General features: G+C 38.8%; 1 protein-coding gene across 1 annotated transcript in view; it reads left to right on the top strand.

Moving 5' to 3' along the window:
• naaladl2 (N-acetylated alpha-linked acidic dipeptidase like 2) overlaps positions 1–16,548 on the top strand; it is a 546,561-nt gene that overhangs the window by 382,400 nt on the left and 147,613 nt on the right. The window contains exons 13-14 of the mRNA XM_086283107.1: positions 3,016–3,203; positions 3,460–3,588. Of these exons, the coding sequence (XP_086139233.1) occupies positions 3,016–3,203; positions 3,460–3,588 (317 nt within the window). The remainder of the gene's footprint in view (positions 1–3,015; positions 3,204–3,459; positions 3,589–16,548) is intronic.

Below are 16,548 nucleotides of genomic sequence, written 5' to 3'. Positions count from 1 at the left end.
ATGACTTTATACTTTTTACTGTTAATCTAAAGGCAAAATATGACCAAATAATCAGAATCAGAATCAGAATACTTTATTGATCCCTGGGGGAAATTATTTTTTGTATAAATAAATATAATTTAATATAATTCTTTTTGTATAAATAAAACATAAAGTCCAAATTGCCATGGTGTGAATGGTGTGAATGTGCGAGTGAATGTGAGTGCGAATGGTTGTCTGTCCCTGTGTGTTGGCCCTGCGACAGACTGGCGACCTGTCCAGGGTGTACCCCGCCTCTCGCCCTATGACAGCTGGGATAGGCTCCAGCGCCCCCCGCGACCCTGAAAAGGATAAGCGAATGGATGGATGGATAAAACGTAAAGTATAGTCATAGAAATATTAGCTTATGCCCACAATCCTCAGTTAAAAGCCCGAAGCTATACAATTCCAACACAATCCTGAAATAAATAAATAAAACTCATGCATATGAAATATGAGATAAAGAACTTGAGTGGCCACCTAATCTCAAGATACCTACATTGCTAAATTGCTAATGTAGAAAACTCCATCCATCCATTCTCTTCCACTTATCGTTGTCAGGGTCGCGGGGGGCTGTAGCCTATCTCAGCTATCAAAGGGTGAGAGGTAGGGTACACCCTGGACAGGTCGAGAGTCTGTCACAGGTCTAATACATATAGACAAACAACCATTCTCGCTCACATTCACACCTAGGGGCAATTTGGAATTACCAAATGACCTAACCCCACTAACTGCATGTTTTTGGACTGTGGGTAGAAGCCAGAGTACCCAGAGAAAACCTACGCAAACACAGGGAGAACATGCAAAGGCCCACACAGAAAGGCCCTGGCCAGGTGGTGGAATCAAACTCTGGACCTTCCTGCTGTGAGGCAACAGTCCTAATCACTCTGCCACCATGTCGCCAATGTAGAAAAATTCCTCGCAAATTTCAAAACTGTAGCAAATGTTAGAGGACTTCTACCAAGAATCAATTGCACCAAAAAACAAAATAAAACATGGTTGGTAGCTCATGTATTTATGCAAGTGAAAACATTCCTCCATTGACTTACTGCACTAAACTACAGTTAGTTTCAGCTGAACCAATAATAATTTGTCCTAGCCTAAGGGCATCACGTCTATGTTATTTTATGTTATTTTCAGTCTGTGTTTATTAATTAGGGTTTCTTATGAAAAATTAATTTAGCTTTTGATATATTAATCTCCTCCTCCCTCTATACATACCCATGAACAAAGTAAATTACACTTTCACGTATGAGTGATTTAAAGTACTTTACGCTAATCGCTGTTCATAAGATTCACCCAGGAAGCTCCACATAATGTAATAATATGTTGTCATGGGCTAAGCTAGCAGGCTTCTCTAAGCACCTCTTTTCTCAGACAGAGTCATCAGTGCTCTGTGTTGCAGTTGTGAGGTTTGCTCTGTTCTTCTTGTTGCCTGCAGGAGTTCTGCTTTGTGCATCCATACTCATCTCTCTGTCTTTGTAGAAAATGCAAAGCATACAAAGAAGCCTGAAGCATTCATGTGTGAATGCAAGTGACTTTCTTACCTCGGTAAACCACAGGAAGACACTGTGTGAATGCCTTTATGCTACTATTATTAAGTCACATCATTTGTACATATTCATTTTAAAACCCCTTTCTCGGTTTAGCTATATAATGTGCTGTGTATCTGATTTCTTGAAATAATCCCTGCTGTCTATAATTTAACACAAAAAGATGGAGAGACATATTTGGGCCTTTTACCAACAAGTATCTGCACATTAGCATAAGAAATGTCACCCTTCAGTCAAATTTCTTCCTATACAAAATCCTTAAAAGCCATGTTTCTCAGTTCAGCAGTTTAGTTCTTATAGTAATTAAGGACAGTTTGGTGATTTGAATTTGATGTGCCTGTTGTGGTTCCATGGGTCATGCAAACTTATGTAACTCTTCCCCTTTATTCTAGAGATTCTGAGTTCTGCTTCAACCTTCTGAGTCATCTTAAGGCTGGCAAAACAAAATTACCCCTATTAGGCACCAATACCCGAGTAGCTGCAGCTACCTGCATGAGCTTCAGCAATGGATGTGTGGAACATGGTCCACTGGGGACTCAGTGCAGGTAGTGTCCCCACTCTCCCTGAGTCTGGTGATGGGCAAGGGGCTGTATCTCCCTGGTTCACTGCCTATACATTGAGGTTTTTCCCAGTGGATGAGAGGCTTGGTAACCCTTGCCTTCGGATCAGGGGAACAGGTCCTGACCGTAATATGTGCCTATGTGACGAATGACAGCCATTTTGAGTCAATAGGTGAGGTGCCGGAGAGGGCTCCAATAGGCAGTCTATTTTAAATACAACCAACTCTAAATGGATAGCCACTGAAGGAAAAAAGGTCAAAAAGGATGATGGGATTTAAATATTACCCAGATGGAGACCTGTTTAAAGTACAGTGTGTGTGTGTGTGTGTGTGTGTGTGTGTGTGTGTGTGTGTGAGTGAGTGAGTGAGTGAGTGAGTGAGTGAGAGAGAGAGAGAGTTTGTTTATGAGCAGATGATCAGTGATACAACATGTGTTCAACATTAGGTCCATCAAACAGCGAGTGACCTTGTACTGTGAATTGTGGGAGGATAAATAAACCTGTTACAGTAGGTGCACTCATCTGTGTGCATTTGTGCACTCATGGACATATTCTTTTAGCATGATTGAAACATTGTCTCTAATAGTACAAAGCACAAAACACATAGAAGCCCCCCAGCTGGCCTGTGGCTCTGAACCCAGGACCTGTTTGCTGTAAGGCAAAAGAGCTAACCACCAGACCATTGTGCACCCCATCGTGCAAAGTGTGGTTGTCACATATTTGTATATCATCCTTTACCTTATTTATTTTGAGTTTGTGTAGCATCCCTCATTTTTCACCATAAATTTTTGAGTATCTACCTATACAGAGATGAAAAAAAATAAAGATTTCTCTGTTTTTAATTTACTTATTTGTTTGTTTGTTTTATTTATTTATTTATCTTCAGATCGCTATGTGCTGGTTGGTAGTCGTCATGACAGCGACCATGGAGGCGGGACTTCAGCTATTATGAATCAACTGATTGCAGCACTGACAGAGCAAACCAAACGCGGATGGGTACCAGACCGTACCACTGTGTTTTGCTCATGGGGAGGCTCAGCCCTGGGAAACATTGGATCTTATGAGTGGGGAAAGGTCAGCAAACACAAGAGCCTCTGCTTTATTAAATGTCAGAGGGTCAAGGGTAGAAATGTCTGAAAATAGAAGTACTGGCAACATACATGAACACCAATCACTAGAAATATGACGACACTTCTTGTCAAAGGAGTGTGAGGGGTTGGGTCTTAATTATGATGGTGTGATGAGTGTAATGACAACAATTATATGATTATTATAGTAGATTGAAATCATAATAGCTGGTGTGTGGTGTACATTTATGTGTTCCTTTCAGGATAACAGTGTTGTTCTGCAGAGCAGTGCAGTGGCCTATGTCAGCCTGAACTCTCCAGTTAGAGGGACGGAAGCTCTCAGAGCTACAGCTTCACCAACTCTTCTGCAGCTCACCTCAGATATACAGAGGGTAACTATTACTATGATTCCATGTACTGCTACTGTCACTCCAACATGATGTCCTGCTATAGTGTCCAGTGTTCTCACAACATACACCATATAAATTATAAGGGATCCCTCAATATTAGTAGTAGCAGCACTGTGATTCACCTAAATTATGGCAATGAATAATCGCCTCATTTCAGTGAAAGGATATAAAGCACTGGCATTTTCTTTTCTTTTTTTTCAAAATTACAGCTGCTGCCACAGCTGCGATTTTGCCAGGTTAATGTTGAAATTTGTGTGAAAAGGTCTGCTAAAAACCACCAACTGCTAAGCACCATATTAGAGATTACCCTTGCGGTTTCAAGGGCGGTTCTGTTACTTTAAAACTATGTTGTTTTGCAAGCTCTAACCCTAAGAGGGTAAAGTATAGTAAATAAGACTTAATCTTGTTTTCTATTTGAGTTCCTAGAGGCACAGTTCCCACTAAGTTGTATGTTATCAGCTTAATACTTCATGACTTTTCCCTGTTTTATAAAGGAATGACTTAAAAAATATTTTAAGCTTCAGACATCCAGATTACCCACGATCAGTTCATCTTAAAGCTCCAATCATGCATGATTAAAAGCAGTTTTCATATTCTTTATTTTTGTAACTGTTGTTGAAAGAACTTTCTATCTATTTCAACCCTTAAAAAAGTGCTCATAGAAGGTCTTCTCTGGATAACACACTGCTTTCATCAATGCTTTTCTGCATCAGTATCAGTTTTAATACCCATATTAAATAGTCTGTCTGTATTTGTATAGCGCTTTACTAGTCCCTAAGGACCCCAAAGCGCTTTACACATCCAGTCATCCACCCATTCACTCACTGGTGATGGCAAGCTATATTGTAGCCACAGCCACCCTGGGGTGCACTGACAGAGTCAAGGCTGCCGGACACTAGCACCACCGGGCCCTCTGACCAACAGGCAACAGGTGATGTGTCTTGCCCAAGGACACAACGATCGAGACTGCCCAAGCTGGGGCTCGAACCGGCAACCTTCCGATTACAAGGCGAACTCCCAACTCTTGAGCCACGTTCGCCCCGTTATCCCCTCATCAAAGCATGTGCCAGATTTCGATGTCTCATTATGGAGAAATGAGCAGATGTAAATGCCTAAACTTTAACAAGGACCAAATATTCATGGCTGTGGAGTTGGAGCCTCTCCCAGATCGCAGAACTATCACTGATTTTCTAGTTTACAGACAAACCAAACCAATGACAGGATGTTAGTGGTTGTGTTAGAGCTTTAAACTCACAACTTAAAGGACCTAAAGGATCCGTTGCATCTTAATGCTACTTTTGGAGATCTTTTGGTGCTTTTTTGAAACTATGTAAAGAAACAACAGCAGGCTTGTTGTAACTAATTAGAACATCTCACTATATGACCACATTTCAGTTTACTTTGCTTCTTCATTTCTATTATTTCTTTGTTTCTCTGTAATTACCCGTCACTAATCAGGATGTTAATATTTTCAATTCTGCTTTGATGTTTTTTGAGGTAAGTTTTCCTCAGAAAATTGGCTTCAGGAACAACTGCTAGCAGACTCTTAGGCAGACACACTGATTTCAGCAAGCTCGGTATTAAGAATAAAGATGGCCAGATGTTGACATGAAATACTGCCACCTTGTTTTGAAGGCCATTCTTAATGGAGTAATTTTATGCTCATTCTACACATCCATTATGATAATTCTCCCTTACGTTTAGTATAATAGAAGGATAAAAACGTTATGTGATCCTCCTCTGCCTTGCAGAAATTAGTTAAGGATATGCCTCACAGGTGTCCTCGGTTTCTTTGAAACAAGACGTCAGGGGTTTAAAGCCTGGTTGGAAAATGCTTCCGGCTAGACCCTAATGCCAAATCAGCTACATTGAACTATGAGTGAGAGACAGGTAACTGAAGCCATAACAGCTTTAGTAAAATAGATGGTGTAAAAATGTTACATAACCAAGGTCCCTCTCTTTCTTCCTGAAATTAGTTGGAAGAGATGCCTTGCAGGTGCAGATTAAGCGAGACATCTCTCAAAGGCTTTGGGCAACTGCTACAACTGCTTGTGTTACACCCCTGAAAACAGGGGGAAAAGAATCACGAGAGTGATTATGACTTGCGTCTCTCATGCAGTAGTTTATTGCAGTAAATGCAGTAAATGAACAGAAACGTTTCACATTCTGTACTGCTAAATGTCACATGGTGGAAGAAAAACACTAACTAATAAACCGAAATACTAAAGTGCTGACTATACATATACTTGAGCAGGTTTCCTGGAAAAATGGCTGACAATTGTTTTTAGCTCCTGCCGTTATCTTAATGGCCATTACACAGTACAAAACTGAGGCTCAAAACCGCCACGTATATGTGCACAAAACTGTAATATAATGCTTCTAAGGCTTACAAAACAATGAAGGATTACCTCTTAAATATCTTAACAGTGTACACATTGGAAATATATCAACTTTTAAACACTTTTACCTGAAAACGGGGAAAAGAATCACGAGAGTGATTATGATTTGCGTCTCTCTCATGCAGTAGTTTATTGCAGTGAGGAGAATGCGCAAAAGCCCCCTGGTGGAGAACAGAGACACTACTAATCGATCCCAGAAAAGGCTTACTAGCAGATCAGAGATGTATAGATTGTAGTTCTCTTAAGTAACATGAAAGCCATTAATATAACATGAAAAATAATAAACTCTTAGCAATTTTCTTACCATATTTACATTATTTTCATCCTTATATCAACAGATATCAATTAGTATTAACTGAACAGTTTTATATGCAGTAGTCCTTCAACCTGTCACACTTGTACAAGAATTCAGCTGATTATTAACCTGTTCATTTATTGGAGCTGATAATTCTTTAATTAATGATGTTTTTTTTTAACAAGCAAACCACCACTACAAGGTCTTTATCAGTTTATTATAAATGGTAAAGAACTGAATGCTTATATATCAAGAGTAATACAGTGGTGTAGTAGACACAACGCCCATCCCATTATAAAAACAAAACACATAATTTTATGACTTTGTGCTTCCTGTATTTATTGTTTCTATAAATGCTGCACTCTCCCTGGAACTTTTCACCTTTTCCTGTCTGAATTATAAAATGTATCCCTCCTACAGTGATTAAAATATTTGCCATTTCCTGAACCACTTAGCAAAAGTAGCGATATCACACTGTGAAATATACCTCACTGCATGTAAAGCTGAGTTACTGACAAATTTTATTTAAAGTTTCAAAGAAGAAAGTAATTTTTCTCTAGAAATATGAGAAAAATGTTTCCCATCAGTGTTATGTAGATCTATGGATCAATATTACTGCTGCAGATCTTTAGGGCTGACCTCAGTTGAAATACTTTATATTCTGTTTACTCTACAGGAATACCTTTTTAAAATCATATGGTTGTAGTGTCTCTAAAAACAGCTTTTAAAGACCTCCAAAAAAATAGGGCTACAACTTTATTAAAAGAAAAAAAGTTTATTAATATAAAATAAAAAGATCACAGGTAAATTAAAAGTTTTAAGCACTGTGTGGCACTGATAAATGTCAATCTCTCCAGCGCTGTTTATAAACCAATAACAGAAAAATAAAGGTGCTGTATCAGCAAAGCAGCTTGTTAAATCTATTATATTTGGCCAAACCAAAGTCTTTTTCACTTTTTCTTGCTAATCTGAAAATGCAGGTGAAGCCTGCACCTATTCAGCTGGCCTTTTCTATTAAGCCAGACATGGCAGCAGCTGGCATCCCCTCTCAATCATCAGGGGTTTTCTTTGCTAATGTGTTAAAGGAGTTATTAAAAGTTTCTTCACACTACTCTCTAACTCTGCTATATCCTATGATGGCCAAGGTAGTCTGAAAATGAAAGCTTATTTGTTAATATGATAAATCACAGAGGGCTCACTTATTTACCAATTCTCGCTCTGTTTCTGCACCATGAACTGAGCAATGGAACAGCTTTCCGTTACTTCCCTGTTAGCGTTTAAACACATTTACATGTAAATCTATATTAGCCATCTAGCTTAATAATTTCTGGAATAGAAGAACCCTTGAATGTACTTCTTACCTTACTTACTCACTAGCAACTTATGGGCTTTAAATACGTTATCTACCCCTCCTGGTACTCCACCTTCTGCATGCGGTATTGCAACTGCATGTGTCCATTTCAAGCTTTAGAGAGGAAAAGTGTGAAATAGACACAGTAGACTGGTGTGTGTGAGTGTGTGTTTTACAAACCATGATATTGAGTAATGTACTGAACTTCACTGACATACACTTAAATAAAACCATGTCATAATTAGGGATGGGTATCGTTTAGGTTTTATCCGATACCGGTGCCAAACCGGCCTAAACGGTGCTTAAACCGGTGCTTAAAGAATGGAGAACACAAAATTGGTCCAAAAACCTCTCATGTTCAGCTGTTTTTTTGTAAAAAGATAACAATGTTAGCCTTTTCTGCAGCTATAGGGCATATATGGTATAACTCTTGGCTGGAAGCAGTGCTTAAACAATGGAAAAAACACAAACTTTGTCCAAAAACCTCTCATGTTTAACTGTTTTCAACTTTTTCTTTGGTCATTTTAGCCTTTTTGGCCAGGGTGAAGGGAGTATCTGCCATCAAACAAGAGGACAGCCGCATGTAGCTATGATGGTGTTTGCTAGTTCACCTTACATGCATTAATGTAATAACGTGGTTAGCCTACTCAACGTAAATTATACATGAACAACATTAAGCTACTCACGCAGAGAAGAACGGCTGCTGCTGCCATCATCATCCGTCATCATTTCTGCTACACTGGCAGGGCTAGGGGCCAGGACTCTCCTCTTCGTGTTTTTGGGGGATGTTGCTAACTCCGGGCCGATAACAGGCAACCCACCCGCAGTAGATGTGCTCGGTGTGAGGTCTCACAGCAAGCTATCAAATACGGCGCATTTCTCGGCTTTTAAAAAAACCGCTATGCGTCGCCAGGTGTTTCATCGGATTTGAGGTGTTACCTCCTTTGACAGTATCACAGTATCAGCTTAAAGCACTTGTTGCAGGCTGCTGAGTTTGCATATTTTGCTGTGAAGTACAGCCAGAGTTTTGACCACTTCGCCTTGGGCATTTTTAATCTGTAGCTCTGCTCTAAAAGAACGTACGTACCTGGCCCCGCCTACTATCCTCGGAAACGTAAAATGATTGGCTAGAATCTAAAGTGTATCACAGCTCAGGGAAAAAAAGCACCGAAATAAAGCACCAAAATGTGCGCTGCTTTTCGGTCTGGTTATTACCGTTTATGTCAGAACCGATACCGGTACCCATCCCTAGTCATAATACTATGAATGTTGAACTTCAAATGAAGTACCGTAAACATAATAAATGCACATCTTACCAATAGTTTGCGTGAGCATGGAGTGCAGTTAAAACAGTGTCACTTTAGCATGTTTACATTTACTGTTATAGTCCTTTGTTTCACTCTTTTCATGTAATCACTGACTGATTCCATTATGCTGACAGTTTGAACATATTTTACTTTTTGGTCACAATGATGACTCTATGTATGACATATGCATGGTAATGTAGAACAAAATATAATTTTTTGCTGTTGTTCCTTTTCCTTTTGGGACTGATATTTGTTTCCCTAACTCTTTAGCCTTCATGTGTGCAAATACCCTTTTTCACCTATACCATGACTATTTCATTTCATTTCCATCAATAACATAAAAGTTAAAACATGTGTGAAACGCCACAATAAAAGCAAGACTTTGACTGTTCTTTGAGATGTTGCTTGTGTGCAAGGGGGAGGATAGCACTCCTAATATGAGCTAAATATTCCCTCTCACCCCATCCCACACTTCACAGTCATATACAATCTGCATTGGCCACTCTGCTGATTAAGTATACCAGCTCAATGATTCAGCCTTCCAAACTGTCTCTTTATTCCAACCTGGGGGTGTTTTGCAGATATGATCAGCCCTCGCGGACTTCTTCCCAACTTCTACCATCTTTTTAAACTCTGAAAACTTTTGCCTTTTGAAAAAACACACCTCATCGTTACTCTATCTCATTTCCTTCCTCCACCCCCACCACCACCTCTTCCCTTTTTTTTTGTTTTTTCTCATTGTCCCTTAAGCACTACAACCCTCTCCCCACCTTGCTCACTTTCCTTCTATCACCTCTTAACCTTCTCTTTCATGAGCAGCAGGCTTTGCATCTCCCTAACCTCTCACTTTCCTCATTAAAATCTTTCTCTTACTTCTGCTCTACATGCTCTCTTTGTCTGTTCAGGCTATGATGCTTAGTATAATTTTTTTTAGAGTGAAGTCGTTCATCCACAGGGAAGATTTATCTTCTTGCAAATTACTAATCAGTTTCAGGTACAGGAGGTCACAAATGGATTTGAGTGCAATGTCTCTTTAATCCCCTAATCTAAAATAAAGAAAAGGGCCCTGTCACATTTGGCTGTAATGAAGCTGCAGACAACCTCTGTCAGTGCCTTAAAAGAGACAAAGAGAATGTAACTTACCTTTGATCTTCTTTAAGGAAACATGTTAACACGTATCCTGCTTGGATTTATAAAAGTCATCGTTTTTTGTCAGGTTTCATTCTTCTGCGTTTCATACTTATAGCCACAGCTTCATTTACAAATTTTGTTTTTACAGTACTCTCTGCTCTGGTGTCATTCTTAATGTGTATACTGTAAATGCCAATGGGACACTGGTGGTGCTATAAATATCGCTACCTATAATTTATTTGCAGACACATTGCTCCATGCGCCTACTCTAATCTATGGGGCGTTAGCCATACCTGCAATAATTACCTGTCCAGATGCTGGACTAGCTCCTGAAAAGCGATTTTTTTGAAAAAAACAACAATCTAACCACTCACTTAGAGGATAATTTAATTACCTGCTCACATAACCCAGGAGGATCAAAGTTACTCTTTTCTCTGGCCATACCTTTATGGACTTTCGGTTTTCACTGCTTTGCTTATTGTACCAGACTGAAAGAGGTGCATGATGCTGTAGAAAACCATGTCATAGATTTGTCTTCTGATCAGAAAAACAAGGCCCTGTCTAGACTTCAACCTGATTGAGCTTGTGGTAGGACCTTAAGACAGTTGTGCATAGTCAAATGAACTGAATCAATGTGTGTCAAAATCTTCTATTTTAAAATGTTGACAAACTTTATATGAGGAAACAAGCTCTAAAGACTACTTCATGGAATAAAAATTTGAATTTGAATTTGGAAATGGTGAACATGGCACAAAACTGTTGCCTACTGTAAATGCACCTCAAGCAGATGCAGAGCAGTGTTGCCATTTATTTACTTTAATCTGTCTACTTTGTATTTGAGTCCAGTATTTAATCTATTTTAGCTCTACTTTTGATTTCTATCGTCCCTCTCTCTTACTCTCTCTCTGGGGAGGCTGGTTCCAGCAAATCTTTCGAGTTGCGCAGATTGTGGAGCACAGAAAACTGAAAATCACATCATAGGATATTGATTTTACAAGTTTGAATTTGAGTTTGATATAATATTTGAAATGGCTTCTCCTATACTCATAGTCAACAAAAACTCTTGTTGAGTGGGTGCTAGGCACATATGCTGTTATATATGCTGGGTTTGGGGAACTCTGTCAAGAATGGTTTATTTAAAAAAAAAAAATCATTGCGTATATTAAATAATAATAATAATAATAATAATAATATTAATATGGATGTAAACAAGGCCACATTATACATTAAGATTTTATATATCACCTGTTTGTCTCCCCTTTTCCTTTTAAGCTTCACTGTTGTTTTCATTAGTCGATCTAGTAGATAAATGTATAGTGAAACTGTAAAAATAAGTAAATAATGCTTTTGTTTTTCTTAGAAATGTACACTCTTTATTAACAAGATGTTCATCTAGCCATGTGAGTGTTGCATACAAAGCCTTTTTGGTCCCAGACAGGCTCAGCCAATGCTTTGTTACATGTAACAAATCAAAACAGCGAAATGCATCATTACAACTCTGCAGAGTGCCACTGAACTAACCAAATCATTTCTCCACTGTGTATACTTTTTATTTACCTTCCTGTCTCCTCTGCCCTTGCCTCATACCTGTCCATTCATTGGCATTTGTGTCTCTGGCACAGTCTATCACACCATTCATCATCTCAAGTGTGTTTGAGTTGCCCCAGGTATTCTTTTCACCTTCTAGTATTTACAAACAGGTCTACACATGTCATTTATCTTGTTTGTGCAACAGCTGTAATACCTGCTACTTATCTTACTTTGCTTGGACCTGTCTTCCAAACCGAGATGCTGCTGCACTGATAGTTTTGGAATGGGTGCTTGGGAACCAATTATAATAAAACTAGATACTCGTTTTGTAGGGGATTTATACCAGGAGAGGGGGCAACAGGGGGTCGAAGGACTGCGAGAAGTCAAGAGGATGAGAAACAGAGGTGGGAAGGGAGATACAAGTGGTGCTTTGGTGGCTAGAAGAATACAAAACAAATGGAGAGGACCTTGTGCTTTAATTAGGTATTGTTTCAGATTTATGTTGGTCTTGTCTGCAGCTGGAGTGTGGGTGGCTTGTGGCAGGTTCCCCTATTTGAAAACAAATGGTCGCCAGTGGATAGCACATTGTTAGAGTGAAAAAAAGACCACAGTGGCAAATGGTTCATCTTCCCTCTCTCAAAGAAATGGTCAACTGTTTGTGTGTGTGTGTGTGTGTGTGTGTGTGTGTGTGTGTGTGTGTGTGTGTGTGTGTGTGTGTGTGTAACTGGAATTACAGGATCTTACATGTATATGTGCACTTGGCAAGTTACTGTTGTGTGATTTAAACCCCTCCATGTGGGCTTTATGTGGGCTCTATTCTGTATTGCCTACAGAAACACTGAGGTTCAAAAGTTGTTTTTTGAATCTAAACGAAAAGAATAATACCTTAGTCAGCTAAGGCTACATGAGAGTATACTACAAGAGCAGCATAGGACAGAATGAATCTATTGCATCCAAAGTATCTGAGACAAAAAATGACTACACCATGCTCTAAGAAGACACCAATACAAAACAGAAGCCTTGTTCTAAAGAGGAAAACGAGGACAAATAATTTAAATGCACTATGACTAGTCCTGTCTCTACTAAAGGAATTAAGTTTGCAACATTAGCAGAAGGGTGTATGTAAGCGGATGTATGTAGCCCATGACTGGGCCAAACATAACTACAGTGGGGCAAAAAAGTATTTAGTCAGTCACCGATTGTGCAAGTTCCCCCACCTAAAATGATGACAGAGGTCAGTAATTTGCACCAGAGGTACACTTCAACTGTGAGAGACAGAATGTGAAAAAAAAATCCATGAATCCACATGGTAGGATTTGTAAAGAATTTATTCGTAAATCAGGGTGGAAAATAAGTATTTGGTCAATAACAAAAATACAACTCAATACTTTGTAACATAACCTTTGTTGGCAATAACAGAGGTCAAACGTTTACTATAGGTCTTTACCAGGTTTGCACACACAGTAGCTGGTATTTTGGCCCATTCCTCCATGCAGATCTTCTCGAGAGCAGTGATGTTTTGGGGCTGTCGCCGAGCAACACGGACTTTCAACTCCCGCCACAGATTTTCTATGGGGTTGAGGTCTGGAGACTGGCTAGGCCACTCCAGGACTTTCAAATGCTTCTTACGGAGACACTCCTTTGTTGCTTTGTTGTTTGACTGTTTGAGGCTGTGGACAGGTGTCTTTTATACAGATGATGAGTTCAAACAGGTGCCATTCATACAGGTAACGAGTGGGGGACAGAAAAGCTTCTTACAGAAGACGTTACAGGTCTGTGAGAGCCAGAGATTTTCCTTGTTTGAGGTGACCAAATACTTATTTTCCACCCTAATTTACGAATAAATTCTTTACAAATCCTACCATGTGGATTCATGGATTTTTTTTTCACATTCTGTCTCTCACAGTTGAAGTATACCTCTGGTGCAAATTCCTGACCTCATCATTTTAACTTGCACAATCGGTGGCTGACTAAATACTTTTTTGCCCCACTGTAGATCTCAGTGTCATTGCAAGTTTATGTGTTAGTTTGTTCCTATTCTATCGCGACATCAGGGTTTTTCTGTATGTATGTATTTCATGAATACACAGTATTCATTTCCAGCATGCTAGCAGGTCAAAATGTAAAGCTAACCTAAGAGATTTTCAGTCCTCTTTACGAGTACCATGAATACATACACCGTGGCAAGAGGATACTGACAGAAAAAATGTTGACGTGCTGTGAAACACATTGTCATTTGCAGTGTTGGTCAAGTTACTTGAAAAAATTAATTAGTTACTAATTACTGATTACTTCTCCAAAAAAGTAATCATGTTACTTTACTGATTGCTTATTTTAGTAAGTAATTAGTTACTTAGCTACTTTTTAAAAACATGATACACAAGCTGAATACATAATAAAGCAACAGACCTTTCAGCCCAATTCTATTTTTTATGCATAATCCATCATACAAAATTGAATCAAATGGAAAGCCTCTTTCTAAAAATAGTTTTATGAGTTTTAGTCTTTTATTTTATGCACATTGCATTAAGCAAAAATCCAATTATATGCAACTGTCTTTGACTTGAAGAGATTGTTTAACAATTAAAACTATTTTTTGCATATAAAATGAAATAATGTTTTGTGTTTACACTCACTCTTTCAAATAGATGCAAGTAAAACACAGCAAAAAATAAATAAAATCGAAGATTCGGCGGCACTGTCCTGTTGCTCTTAAATCTATTTCCACCTGTTTAGCACGAGTGGGGAAAGTGGAGGTTTGCCCAGTGCTCATGTCAGTGGGGGGATCTGGGGGTTTCTTTATGAATTTCACATTCCCGTGGCAGCATGCTAGGTACTTGCTCAGATTTGGAGTTTAATTTTTCGCTGTAGAAAGACGTTTTCTTCCCACGCAGAGTTTACAGTGGACGCTAATGTTTTTGTCAATTTTAATGTAAGTACGCCCCCGCTTTAAACGCTGCATGACCATACTCTCTCCCACACTCCATATTATCTGTGGTGATCTACACACGTCTGTTGCTGCCACGGGTGTCACACCCGCTTACGTCATTGTCATTAGAAACACTCTCACAAACAAAATCACGACAGTTTAGTAACGCAGCGTGCTTACGGGAAAGTAACAGCAATCTAATTACTTTTTTGCAATAGTAAACCCTTACATTACTCGTTACTTGAAAAAAGTCATCAGATTACAGTAATGCTTTACTGCCCATCTCTGGTCATTTGCTATGCTTGTGATTCCATGTGACACTAAAAGTTAAAATCGGTTCCAATATACAGAAATGTTGTTGTAGACAGTGCAGTAAAAAAAAGATATTCAAATATTCTTAGGAACATATTTGTATCGTGGTGTTTCTGAGATAATCCTCTTAACATTCCTGGTTTGTGGTGTTTTTGTCTGACCTAATCTTCTCAGTGCATAATAGATTTCAAAGCACTAAGCTTCATGTTCATACAGATTTGGTTTTATTAATCTATTTGTCGTAAATGCATGTGAACAACTATAACAGAAAGAGGATGCTGTTCTAATGTAAAACACATAATAAAAGGTGAAAAACTCCTGCAGACACAACTATGGGAGCATTTCTGAAAAGGAGCATTTCTTCTGAAAAAGAATATATATATGAGACAGAGAACGAGAGAGAGGAATACACTGAAAATGCCCAAAAAGTTGCCGCCAGTGAAGAGTAAACATGACAAAATGCCCTCAAATGTATCTACACAATGATGAAAGCACACAAAATGTCTGTGGTGACTATCTTAGTTATGATTAAATCAGCATTAACAGTCCTGTAGTGTGCTTCTATATGTGAATGAAGAACCCTCATGGATGCCCTTTCATTGGAAGAAAACATGATGGTGACCTGTAGGCCTCCCCCCAAGCAAGAAAAAATGACATGCCCTTTAAATGAAAAAGATGTAATGTGGTGCCTTATGAGTTGCGGTTGTAATGGGCTCAGCTGGGGAATCTGAGATGTCACCCTCCTAGTGAAATAAAAAAAACCCTACAAAAGTGCTATTTAGTATAGCATACCAGGATGCGGAATTGGATGCCCTTTCAAGGGAAAGAAAAATCACAGACAAAACAACCCTCTAGTTTGACCTCATGTATGATGAAAGATGATGTCGTGATGACTTCATTTTCAGTGGACAAATCCAGGGTGCCACCCCCTATAGGTTGTACTGTTCGGGAGAAAAATGCTGGGGAGCAACTCTCCATTGAACAAGAAAGGATGCCCTTGCAATCGACTATATAAGCTATTATGTATCTTCCATGTAATCTTGGAAAATAAGGCATCATCAAAAACACTTTGTAGGTCTCATTATTCAATTAATTTGATTTTTGGCACATTGCTGTTTATTCTTCTGAGGTAATTGTGATCGACAATTTAATGTAAATCACAACTGACAATTGAAGTTTGGGGGTCACATACACGAGCACTCTGTTGTCTTGTGGTAGTGTCTTGAAGTTGGAAGTAAGGCAGGTCATATAGCACAATATATTGCACAGATTGCAAAGAAAAGCTTGCATATTTCATGTCATGAAATACACAGAAAATTCTCAGGTGTACATTATTTTATGACACCAGGTGGCATATTATGTAAATGAAAAACTAAAAAAAAACTGGAGCTAGTAGATATACATGTACATTTATCTTCAAGTGTAGTGGTCTCCTCCTCGTGTCCTTCTGTCCCTTCATGCATCAGTTTATGACTTCTCACACTGATCAAACGCACAACCCACATCCAGCCCAAACTTTTGCACATGAAATATGAGTCTGAGAAACCAAGTTTACACAATAGAAAATACTCATGACAATGTATATCTTTATGGCCCAAAGGAGCAATCATAAATACTTACCCACAGGAGAAATTTTTGTGTCTATTCCTCTCCTACCAAAAAATCTAAAATTCTAAAATCTCACACAA

Source organism: Aulonocara sp. 'chitande type north' Nkhata Bay, linkage group LG23 (genome assembly GCF_057382095.1).
Source record: "Aulonocara sp. 'chitande type north' Nkhata Bay isolate Kocher_YH1m ecotype deep benthic linkage group LG23, A_spYH_male_GT1.1, whole genome shotgun sequence".
Lineage (NCBI taxonomy): Eukaryota > Metazoa > Chordata > Actinopteri > Cichliformes > Cichlidae > Aulonocara > Aulonocara sp. 'chitande type north' Nkhata Bay.
The sequence above is the reverse complement of the archived record's forward strand: the minus strand, read 5'-3'. Positions and strand labels throughout refer to the sequence as shown.